The following is a 12,075-nucleotide window of genomic DNA, read 5'->3' as shown; positions in this document are numbered from 1 at the left end:
ACTGTCAGTGCAGAGCCCTGTGCAAGGCTTGATCTCAGGGACGGTGAAATCATGACCTGAGCCGAGATCAAGAGTCAGATCCTTAACCAACTGAGCAACCCAGGTGCCCTTCCTAGAGTCCTGTGTCATTTTAGACTCTAGGATGAGTGTTGATGAAATAGTAGGCAACTCTCATTCCCTGTAGAGGGCAAGAAGAATCAAAGGGACTACTGAATTAAACCCTAAGTAAGGGAACATGGAAGCTAGTTTTAGGAGGTCATATAAGAGGCTAAAGAAGAATTCACCCACTACTGGAGGGCCTACGCTGACAAAACATTTGATAAAAGATCTAAAGGAGGTAAGGTAGTGAATTACGTAACTATATGGGAGAACAGCATTCTAAGCAGAAAGATGCCTAACATGTTTTAAAGATAATAAGGCAGCCAAGGTGACTAGTACAAAGTAAGGCAGGGGGAAAATAGCAAGAGATAAAGTTAAATAGGATATGGGAAGCAGTGTAGCATAGGACATTATAGGCCATTGTTGGGATACTGACTTTCAATTTGAGAAAGGGGGAGCCACATGGAGTTTTGAGGAAAGGGGTGACATCTGATTTACGTTTTAAGAGTATCACTCTAGATGCTGTGTTGAAGAGAGATTCCTTGAGGGGCATATGAGGAGTCAAGAGACCAATAGGAGGGTATTGCAGTAATCGTAGCCTACAACTGGATGGAAATGGTGAGGGTCGTGATAATCTTTGGAATGTAGAGCGTAGGATTTGGTGATGAATTGGATATGGGATATAAGAGAAAGAGAGGGGTCAAAGATAAGTCCAGAGTATTCCCTTTGCAAATGGACAGATGTTATTTATTGAGATAGGAAAGACATGGAAGAAATTTTGGGGGGAATATCAGATGTTAAGTTTCAGACATGTTAAATGTGAGAGGCCTGTTAAAGTATTCAAGTGTAGATATCAAATAGATAGATGTATAAGTCTGGAGTTCGAGAAAATACCAGGTCTAGAGAACTACATTTAGTAGTAGTCCATATGTAGATGGTATTTAAAGTCAAGAGATAAAATGAGGTCAATAAGGGGATGAATACAGATAGAAGAGAGAAGACTCGAAGAATTGAACTCTGAGGCATTTTTCAACATTTAGAGGTCAGGGTGAAGAATAAGAACTAACAGTATAATCAGTAGTGAGATATGACAACTAGATCTGTGTTGTTTTGGAAGGCAGTGAATTAACTGTTTTTAGAGAGGAGGTAGGAATCAGTTTAGACATGCTCAGGACTAAGAAGTCACCAGTGTGAGTGACAACATCAAGGTTATTACTAACTTTGGTAAAAGCAGCTTCCGTAGTGTAGGGGCAAAAACCGAAGTGGGTTTAAGAGGATTGAAAGAAGAGACAGAATGAATATAGACAAATTGTGAGAGTTTTTGCTGTATAGAATTAAGAAAAGTGGTTGCTGAAAGGGTGAGATAAAAAAAGATTTTTAAATGAGAAAAATTAGAGCATCTTTGTGTATCAGTGGGAATGATCAAAAGAGAAAAGTTGATCCAGGAGATGAGAGTGTCCTGCAGGTCTGTAGGAGGCATTAATGGTCAGGATGGGAATAGACCAGAATATCTCAACCTTTGCATTGACATTTTGGACCCGATACCTTTTTTGCTGTGGAGGGCTTCCCTGTGCATTGTGGGATGTTTACCAGGATCCCTCACCTTTACCCTCTAGATGTCAGTGACACTTTCTCAGTTGTGACAACCCAAGTGTCTACACACAGTGCCAAACCAGGCTATAAAGAGGGGCAAAACTGCCTCTTAGTGAGACCTGCTGTTACAGACTAATAGCAGGAATTTCAGAGGTGGAGTGATTTTATGGACGAGGACTCGTGAAGAATCTGGGAGTAACAAGGAAGACCACTGCCTCGGTCTTGGGTCCAACCAGTTGGAGTTCATTTAAAGCAAGAAAGTATAGTGGAAGTTACAAGTAGGTGTTCAGAATAGATTTGGCTGTTGGACTGAGTGTGAGTTCCAGAGGGTATGAGAGAAGGGTTTTAGGAGTTGGTAAAGAGTGATAGATGGATCTGAGGGAGGTAGTACAGGGAGCCATACAGAGATGGGCATGATGAGTTAGTTCTGATGATCTCAGATTGGGTTGGGTTGGTGGGGTCCTGGCTTTTGGGTGGGAGCCAAGGGTGGTATAGGTTAGGAGTCCTCTCTTCACTCATGCTGGTTGTCTTTGGAGGCTGGATAGAGCATTGAGATACTTGATGTTTTTCTCATGAAAGTACCTGGTGCTTTGAGCCACAGGAGTTAAGGTGTATATACAAGTAATTGCACTGTGAAAGAATATGTATGCTCTTACTCCTCGTTTTGGAAGAGAAAATTGGCGAAACATAACTTAGGGCAGAGCTTTCCTCAAGCCAGATAAGCCTTATACTGGTCTTTGAGGTTTTCACTGTTGTAGAGTGAAATGAGAATAGAAGGGGCTTTAAATACTAATTTGTGTGTGTGTGCTTTACCTTTTATTACCCTTGTATTTTTGTGAGATATTTAATGTACTAATATTTATTTCCTATTTTTTGGAGTTAAATAATCCTTTTAAAAATACAAGGTGCCCAAAATAGATAGTAGAGGGTATTTGTTTTCTTCCCCTTTTTTTTTTTTTTTGGTTTTGCTCTCCTTTTCAGTTTACAGAATTAAAAGTTAGCAATTTTGTGTCTCCAAAAATTCAGTTCACACAATATTTTTTTCAAATATTTAGTTTTGAGAGAGAGAGCATGAGTGGAAGAGGGACAGAGAGAGGGGACAGAGGACCTAAAGTGAGCTCTCTGCTCACAGCAGAAAGCCTGATGTGGGGCTTGAACTTATGAACGATGAGATCATGACCTGAGCCAAAGTCAGATGCTCAACAGACCACCCCACCCAGGTGCCCCTCAAAAAAATATTTCTAAGTTCCTGTTCCCTGCTAGTCACTGGGCTATATGGTAAACAGAGCAGATGTTACCCCTGATTGCATGGGGGTTGGAGTAATGGATTCCTCTGGACGTTTGGGTTATTCTTGGATTTAGTTTTTGTTACAAATAGTAGAATACTTCTCTAACTTTCTTAGGCTAGGTTCTCACATTCCATATTACCTTTAAGCAGTCTTTTTTCAGCATTATCATCAGAACACTTAGGTCTTATGAAAATAGTCTTTTTAAAAGACATTGGTATTGACTTAATCCTATTTGTTAATTTTATTTTTTAATTTAAGGTTAATTTCAGTACAGTTTACATACCGTGTTGTGGTTTCAGGTGTACAATATAGTCATTCAGCAATTCTATGTGTCACTGCTTATTAAGCACTCTTAATCCCCTTCACCTATGTAACCCATTCCCCCCACCTACCTGCGCTCTGGTTACCGTCTCTTTGTCTCTGTTGTCCAGAGTCTTGTCTTTGGTTTGTCTTTTTTATTTCGTAGTTCATTTGTTTTGTTTCTTAAATTCCACACATGGGTAAAATCATATGGTATTTGAATTCATTCTTTCTCTGACATATTTCACTTAGCACTAGGCTCTTTAAATCCAGCCAGATTGTTGCAAATACAAGATTTCATTCTTTTTTATGTTTGAATAATATACCATTGTGTATGTATACTGTATCTTTTTTGTTCATCTGTTGGTGGACAGTGGGCTCTTTCCATAATCTGACTATTGTAAATAATGTTGCAGTAAACATAGTGGCGCATTTATCCTTTCAAATTAGTGTTTTCGTATTCTTGGGTAAATACCCAGTTGCGTGATTACTGGATCACATGGTAGCTCCTATTCATTAATTTTAATGCAGTTTCTAAAAACTGTAAACTGGAAGAAAAACTATAACTGGGATATCAAAAATTGTTACATCTCTTTTTTTTTTTTAGTTAAAATTCCTGCTTTTGAAGCTTCCTTGGAATTTTTAAAATTCTTAATAATTATTCCCTTTACCTCCACAAGATGGAGTAAAAGTTCTAGATGGGAACAGTTAACCTGAAATTGGAGCTTGCTTTGTATATTAAATGTCTTTGCCTGAAAATCTCGAACACTGATCGTATTTATATATTTAGACCTTGGAAACAAGTGAAAATTCACACCGCTTCCCTTTGTGCCAGAAAGATTGTTGTCAGTTAACATGGGAAATACACTTTTCTTGTGAAAAGCCTTACAGTGTCCCTTTCCTTTACTGGGATATAAGAGGCACAATTAATAATTAGAAAGTCATGTTTCATTTTTATTATACCCTGGTTCTGGGAAGAGTGGATTTGATTGTTTATCTGCCGTGAGTAGTTACCATTGAGCAAAGGGGGATGGGCATTATTTCATAATAGTATCTTATTCTTTACCTGGACTTTGCTTTTTCATATCTTAGATGCCCTTTTTGTGTCTTTGACCCTGACTCTTATTATTTGAAACATTAAATCACAAGTTATACTAACATATAAAGGATTTTTTGTCCACTCAAAAAAAGGAAGTAGTTTCCAAACATAGACTTTTAAAAGATTATTAGAAAAGCATTTTAGAAGCACTCATTTTTTTAAAGATGTGTGATTACAGTATAATGGATGCCTAAGTGTAGTTCAGAATTTTATGCTTTGAAGATTAATGCTCTGTTGAACCTGTAGCCTTTATTAACACAAAACCTCTTGGACAGCACTATATTGGACTAGTTTCAGGCATTTGCGTAAAAGTTAAGAATAATGTAAACTTTTACTCAATCTAAGTTGTTCATAGGAAGCTTCTACTAAACGTGTATAGAGTAGACTAGGCAAAAGCCAAGAAAACATCCTTGATTGTATTCATTTTTTAAAATGATACTGTTTCAGTTTATTTCCATATTCATTGCTATTTCTGAACTTGGATTAAAATTTTATGTAAGGAAAGGGCACCTGTGTCGCTCAGTTGGTTAAGCATCTGACTCTTTTAGTGCTCTGAGTCTTTTTAAGTTTATTTATTGTGTGTGTGTGTGTGTGTGTGTGTGTGAGAGAGAGTGAGAGAGAGAGCAAGCGAGCGAGCAAGCATGCACTAGTGGGGGAGGGGCGGCCGGAGAGGGAGAGAGAGAATCCCAACCACGCTCCCTGCTGTCAATACAGAGCCCAGCATGGGGCTTGATCTCAAAAACCATGGGATCATGACTTGTGCCAAAACCAAGAGTCAGATGCTTAATGACTGAGCCACCCAGATGCACCCCAAACATCTAACTCTTGATTAGATCATGACTTCATGAGTTCAAAGCTCATGTTGAGCACCGTGCCATCAGTGTGGGGCTTGCTTAGGATTCTCTCCCTCTCCCTCTTCTTTCCCTCGCATGCTCTCTCTCTTCTCTCTCCCAAGAAAAATTAGTAAACTTAAAAAAAATTGTATCTAAGGGAAAGAAGAGTATGTATTACTTACTATTTACTAATCTAGCTTTAGGTTGCTACCATTTTTTCCTCTTACATCGCACTTGCTTAGTACATAAGATTTTGAAACATTTATCTATGTTTATGAGGGAGCATTGTATAGAGATTTTCAATTCAGTGATTATTAGAAATATTCTAAGTTAGGTTTTTCCTTACTTTTGTCTTAATGTCTTCACATATTTTTCTTTTCTCTCCCTTCCTGTCATCATTGACCAAAGTTCAGGGTTTCTAAAACAGTGCTGTCTCACAGAAATAAAGTTTAAACTACAGATGTAATTTTAGATTTTCCCATAGCCACATTAAGAAGATAAAAAGGAACAGATGAAGTTTATTTTAATAATATATTTTACATAACTCTATAAAACCAAATTATTAGCATTTTTTTTGTTATTGGAATTTTGTGTGGCAACTTCTTTTTTTATAATTTATTTTTTAAATTTATATCGAAGTTAGTTAGCATATAGTACGACAGTGATTTCAGAAATAGATTCCTTAATGCCCCTAACCCATTTAGCCCATCCCCCTCCCAAAACCCCTCCAGTAACCCTCTGTTCTCCATATTTAAGAGTCTCTTACGTTTTGTCCCCCTCCCTGTTTTTATATTATTTTTGCTTCCCTCCCCTATGTTCATCTGTTTTGTATCTTAAAGACCTCATAAGTGAAGTCATATGATATTTGTCTTTTTCTGACTGACTGATTTCGCTTAGCATAATACCCTATAGTTCTGTTCATCATCCTTTGATGGACATTTGGGCTCTTTCCGTACTTTGGCTATTGTTGATAGTGCTGCTACAAACACTGAGTGCAAATTATTAGCATTTTAACACATAATCAATTTAAAACTAGTTTATATTCCCTTTATATATTAAGTCTTAAAATTTTGGTATATTTTGTATCTATATCACATCTCAATTCAGACTTTCCAGATAGCCACATGTGACCAGTATCGACTGTATTAGACATTCTGTTTCTGAATGATTACATCTCAACTTCTTTAGTAGTTTAGAGAATATATAAATTGGAAATGTTGCATATAGTCAGCAGTGTATTTCTAGGGGCTTTTCTAGCCCATGATTCCAAGAGTAATAAGGAATTTGACTTTAACAAGAATGAACTAGCTTATCAGAGAGTCACTGGCATTGCTGAATCTGTACAGAACACCTCCTCATCTGAATTAGGATGTGTTAGGTAGTGCTGTTCAATATTAAAGAACCCTGAACCTCCATGTATTAAAATAATAAATATCTATTTTTGTTCACAGTATTCTTTGTTTCTTGTCCAGTGTGGATGGGCAAGGAGGAACTCTTATTTATCAGAATCATTCCCAAATTAAGGGTGATGAGGCCCCATCTCAGCACGTACTTTCACAATCAGTGTGGCAAGGGGCAAAAAATTATGGGCTGTATTCATTTTTATGAATAAAATTTTTAAGATTTTTATGAGGGAATATTTCATTTAAAATCAGAAAGTTCCAGAATACTATAATTGACCCCCATGTGCATCACTCAGTTTCCCAGGCAATATGCATATAATCTCAGGCATTATATAATCTATGCATAAATACTTAAGCATTTATCTTTTATTTTTATTTATTTTTTTAATGTTTTATTTATTTTTGATACCGAGAGAGACAGAGCATGAGAGAGGGAGGGGCAGAGAGAGAAGGAGACACAGAATGGAAAGCAGGCTCCAGGCTCTGAGCTAGCTGTCAGCACAGAGCCTGACGCGGGGCTCGAACCCACGAACGTGAGATCTGACCTGAGCCGAAGCCGGAGGCTTCACCGACTGCCACTCAGGCGCCCCCAACATTTATCTTTTAAAAAAACCATAATTTTATTATCATACCTAACGAAATTAACAATTATTCTTTAGTAGTATTTCATACTATCTTTGTATTCAGTGTTTCCTAATTGTTCATTGCATTAGTTGATAAATCTTTAAGTTTCTCAATTTACAGTGATTCCTCTCTTTCCATTCCTTTTTTGTTGCCATTTTTTGGTTGAAGGAATAGGAATCATTTTCTAAAGAATTTCCTACATTTCTGTGTTTGGTTGATTATATTCTTATGGGACACAATTTGACATGATTCTCTATTCCCAATATTTTCTGTAAACTGATCTAGACACTTGATTAGATATGTCTCAATTCTTTGACAAAATAAAAATTACTTTTATTTTTCTTTGCTATTTTTCTCATGTGAGTATAAATCTTAGCTCTGCATAAATGGGTGTCATCTGTTTCATCAAAATGTAATTTTGTTAACATTAGCTCTTTTTGCATCTACTAGTCTCCTTTAACTTATGAAAAGAAAACCAAGACTGCTAAAGACTTACCCATGTTTTTAGCACTTCTCAGTGTTATTTATTTATAATCCGTGATTGGGGACACCATTGTCCAGTCTTCTAAGTTAAGAAAGTATGAATATCAGACTATCTTGTATTTGTATATAAATGTTCAGTTTCTCTAATGATTAAGTACAGCACAGAATGTTCTAATTTTTCAATTTTCAAGAGCAGAATTTTTGTTACTTGCCTAGCTTTTAATGCAAACAGTGAAAGTGTTCTTACCAATATTGTGTTATTTCTCAAAACTGAGAAAATTGTAGGGTATGGTCTAATGTACTAGACCTGTATTGTTGGCCTATTTTTATCAAGAGGAGATTAAGCTAGAATGACTAGAATTAACTCAGGAAGCAACAGATGTTGGTGAAGATGAGGAGAAAGGGGGACCCTTTTGCACTGCTGGTGGGAATGCTAACTGCTGCAGCCACTCTGGGAAACAGTATGGAGGTTCCCCAAAAACCTAAAAATAGAACTACCCTATGACCCAGCAGTTGCAGTACTAGGTATTTATCTAAAGGATGCAAAAATGCTAATTCAGAGGGGCACATTCATCCCGATGTTTATAGCAGCACTATTACCAGTAATCAAATTACACACGCGCGCTCTCGCTCTCTCGCTCGCTCTCTCTCTCTCTCTCTCTCTCTCTCTCTCTCTCTCTCTCTTTCTTTCTCTCTCTCTGTCTCTGTCTGTCTCTCTCTCTCTGGAGTATTACTTGGCAATCAAAAAGAATGAGCTCTTGCCCTTTGTAACAACATGGTTGGAACTAGAGTGTATTATGCTATGTGAAATAAGTCAGAGAAAGACAAATAACATATGATTTCATTCATGTGTGGAACGTAAGATACAAAACAGACTAACATAAAGAAAGGGAAGCAAAAATAATATAAAAACAGAAGGAGACAAACCATAAGAGACTCTTAAATACAGAGAACAAACAGGATTGCTGGAGGGGTGTTCAGTGAAGGGATGGTATACAGTTGGTTAAGCATCTGACACTTGATTTTGTCTCAGACCATGACCTCACACTGAGACTGAGCCCCATGTCGGGCTGTATGTTGACAGCACAGCCTACTTGGGATTCTCTCTCTCCCCCTCTCTATGCTCTTCCCCATCATATGCTCACACACTCTTTCTCTCTCAAAATAAATAAACTTAGAAAAAGAATATGTTATTAAAAACATACCTTATTAAATCAGAAAAGCAAGGTATGAAATATGCATGATGTAATCTAATCCTTTCAAATTAAAAGGATATGGGGCACCTGGGTGGCTCAGTCGATTAAGCTCCGGCTTCAGCTCAGATCATGATCTCGCGGTTCATGGGTTCGAGCCCCGCATCGGAATCTGTGCTGACAGCTAGCTCAGAGCCTGGAGCCTGCTTCAGATTCTGTGTCTCCCTCTCTCTCTCCCCTGCTCGTGCTGTCTCTGTCTCTCAAAAATAAAAATAACATTTAAAAAAAATTTTTTTAATTAAAAATTAAAAGGATATGTCTATGCTGCCATATGCAAAAATATTTTTCTAGGAAGATACACAGCCTTAACGTGATTTTTATATATTTTTTTTAAATTTTAATCATTTGCATCTACTAGTTTAATTAAAATACATAAACATTTGAAAGTACATTTTGTGTAACAAAACATTAGAAGTCTTTAAATTTCAGATGTGTATTTTGTCCTTATTAGAAATAATAGAAAAGACAGCAAGAATCTGTGTTGATTATTTTTCTCGTTGTAGGAAATGTTAGGATTCTTAAACTGTTACTTAAGAAAGGATTACTTTTTCCTAGGATTTCCATTTAAACAGAGTTAATTTGGAAGAATCTTCAGGAGTAGAAAATTCTCCAGCTGGTGCTCGACCAAAAAGAAAAAACAAGAAGTCTTATGATTTAACTCCAGTTGATAAATTTTGGCAGAAACATAAAGGAAGGTAAGTAAGAAAAAAATCAGTAAGTCAAAGATTTACCCTTTAAAAAGAAATGAAGATGTCATCTGACTTAATGAATTTGATTAAAAACATCAAAAAGATCATGGTGGTTCATATACACAATAAATAGGAGCCATGATTAGTCTATAGAGATCTATTTTTATTGCTTAATTTCTTCCCAATTCCTAGGTTGTTTTTTGTTTGTTGTTTTTTAGGGGCCATTTGCCGGTTCATTAAGGCCATGCTATATGATTTTGTAGATTTTACAGATAGTTTTTCTAAATTTCGTTGCTGTCCATTGACCCTCTACAAGGCCATTTCTGCCTTTCATTAAAACAGTTTTTGGGGGACACTTGGATGGTTCAGTCGGGTAAGCCACCAACTTCGGCTTAGGTCATGATCTCACGGTTTGTGAGTTCAAGTCCCATGTTGGGCTCTGTGATGGCAGCTTGGAGCCTGGAGCCTGGTTGGATTCTGTGTGTGTGTGTGTGTGTGTGTGTGTGTCTCTCTCTCTCTCTCTGTCCCTTGTGCACTCACACACACACTCTCTCTCTCTCTCTCTCAAAAGTAAATAAACATTAAAAAAAATTTAAAATAAATAAAATAGATATTTGGGACAGGAAAATATTGAAGTGTAGTCTTCCCTCTTTGTTCATTGTCTGCCTGCATACAAACACAGTTTTAGATATCTGTGGAGAGAGAATACGTAAGCCTGAAAATCAGATTTATTTAAAGCACATTGCTTTGTGATTTATTATCAGATATATGGATCTATACATCCCATGTGCTGCTATGTCCCTTTAAAGTTTAGGGTATTTAATGAGTTCAATATTGTTACAAAAGTTATCTAGTTGTCCTTATGGCTAGGGAAGTCATTCTATCTTTCCTCTTTCAATTTATTTATTTTTTTTTCCTGTGTTTTACTTATTTTTGAGAGACAGAGAAAGACAGCACCAGCAGGGGAGGATCAGAGAAAGAGGGAGACACAGAATCTGAAACAGGCTCCAGGCTCTGAGCTAGCTGTCAGCACAGAGCCCGACACAGGGCTCAAACCCACGACCCATGAGATCATGACCTGAGCCGAAGCCGGATGCTTAACCGACTGAGCCACCCAGGTGCCCCTAGGGATGTCATTATAAACAAGCAAACCAAAAATTCCTCTTTCTCTAAGAAAAAGAGTGCTGCTTATCAAGAATTATAGAAGTATAATGTTTGTTATTATCACTATTTTGAGTATTTCAAGCATTACTGTACCTATATATGTGTCCATGTTCTTGATACGGCTGTTCCTTTTGGCTTCATTTATGTTGAAAGAGAAGTAAGATAAAAGAATGATTCAACCAGCTGGGTTTTTGTGTGTTTTACTATTTATAACTTTTTTTTTAAGTCTGGGAAGTCAAATTGATTTTTATTTTCTCTGCAAAGAAAAGTCACTGTCTTCCTCTTTCTGCTGTGGCAGTTTAAGTACTGTTATAATTGATTTTAAATGATTTTCTTCTCTTCAGAATTCCATAGTCTATACTTTTTATATAATGACAAAGTACAAGAAATTACATTTACATTATTTATAGAGGATGCAGAATATTTTAACGTTAACTGGAAGATTTACATTTCGGGGGGTTGGGGGGGACTAAATGGCTCGTTTGGTTGAGCATCTGACTCCTGGTTTCTGCTCAGGTCATGATCTCGTGGTCTGTGAGGTAGAGCCCCATGTTGGGCTCTGTGCTGACAGTGCAGAGCCTGCTTGGGATTCTTTCTCTCCCACTCTTTGCTGTTCCCACATTCTATTTCACTCTCTCTATCAAAATAAGTAAGTAAACTTTAAAAAAAAAGAAAAGATTCACATTTCCTAAAAGAAAAAAAGCTTAAGAAAAAAAACTCTTCATTCAAATGTGGAAGATTTGAGTATTTTCTTTAGATGACATTTAGGAACAATCTAAGAAGTCATTTGAATAGTAAGATACTTCTTTGTAAGGAATTATGGCCCTCAATGACGCCCATTCTAAAGATCGTACCACAGCATTAGAGAGATAATAGTAATAGTGATGTAGAATCAAATTTACTGGGAGATTGTGTAGAGTAAAACAAGGAACATAAATCTGAGCTTCATTTTCCTCATCAGTAAAATGTAGGGATGATAATTCTATCTGTTGCCCTATTTCAGAAGGTTGTTATGAAGACATATATTAAGTGTATAAAAGAGAAAAATATTTTCACTAAGTGAAAAATATTAAGAAGTAACTTGTCCAGATTCATCAGTTCTCATTGGTAAAAGCAAGAATAAAGGCCGGTCCTGCCAGACCCCAAAGGCCTTAATACTGATAGTGTGTACCTCACCAAGGTTGTGGTTAGATAAGATGAGAAACAGAGACAGATTTTTAGCATTGTGTTTGGCATACAATGAGCA

At 36.9% G+C, this 12,075-nt stretch overlaps 1 protein-coding gene across 1 annotated transcript in view; it reads left to right on the top strand.

The window, feature by feature from the left end:
• Positions 1–12,075, top strand: part of SCFD1 (sec1 family domain containing 1) — a 93,243-nt gene that overhangs the window by 27,649 nt on the left and 53,519 nt on the right. The window contains exon 11 of the mRNA XM_029952193.1: positions 9,532–9,671. Within this exon, the coding sequence (XP_029808053.1) occupies positions 9,532–9,671 (140 nt within the window). The remainder of the gene's footprint in view (positions 1–9,531; positions 9,672–12,075) is intronic.

This window comes from Suricata suricatta, chromosome 9, assembly GCF_006229205.1.
Source record: "Suricata suricatta isolate VVHF042 chromosome 9, meerkat_22Aug2017_6uvM2_HiC, whole genome shotgun sequence".
NCBI classification, from domain to species: domain Eukaryota; kingdom Metazoa; phylum Chordata; class Mammalia; order Carnivora; family Herpestidae; genus Suricata; species Suricata suricatta.
The sequence above is the reverse complement of the archived record's forward strand: the minus strand, read 5'-3'. Positions and strand labels throughout refer to the sequence as shown.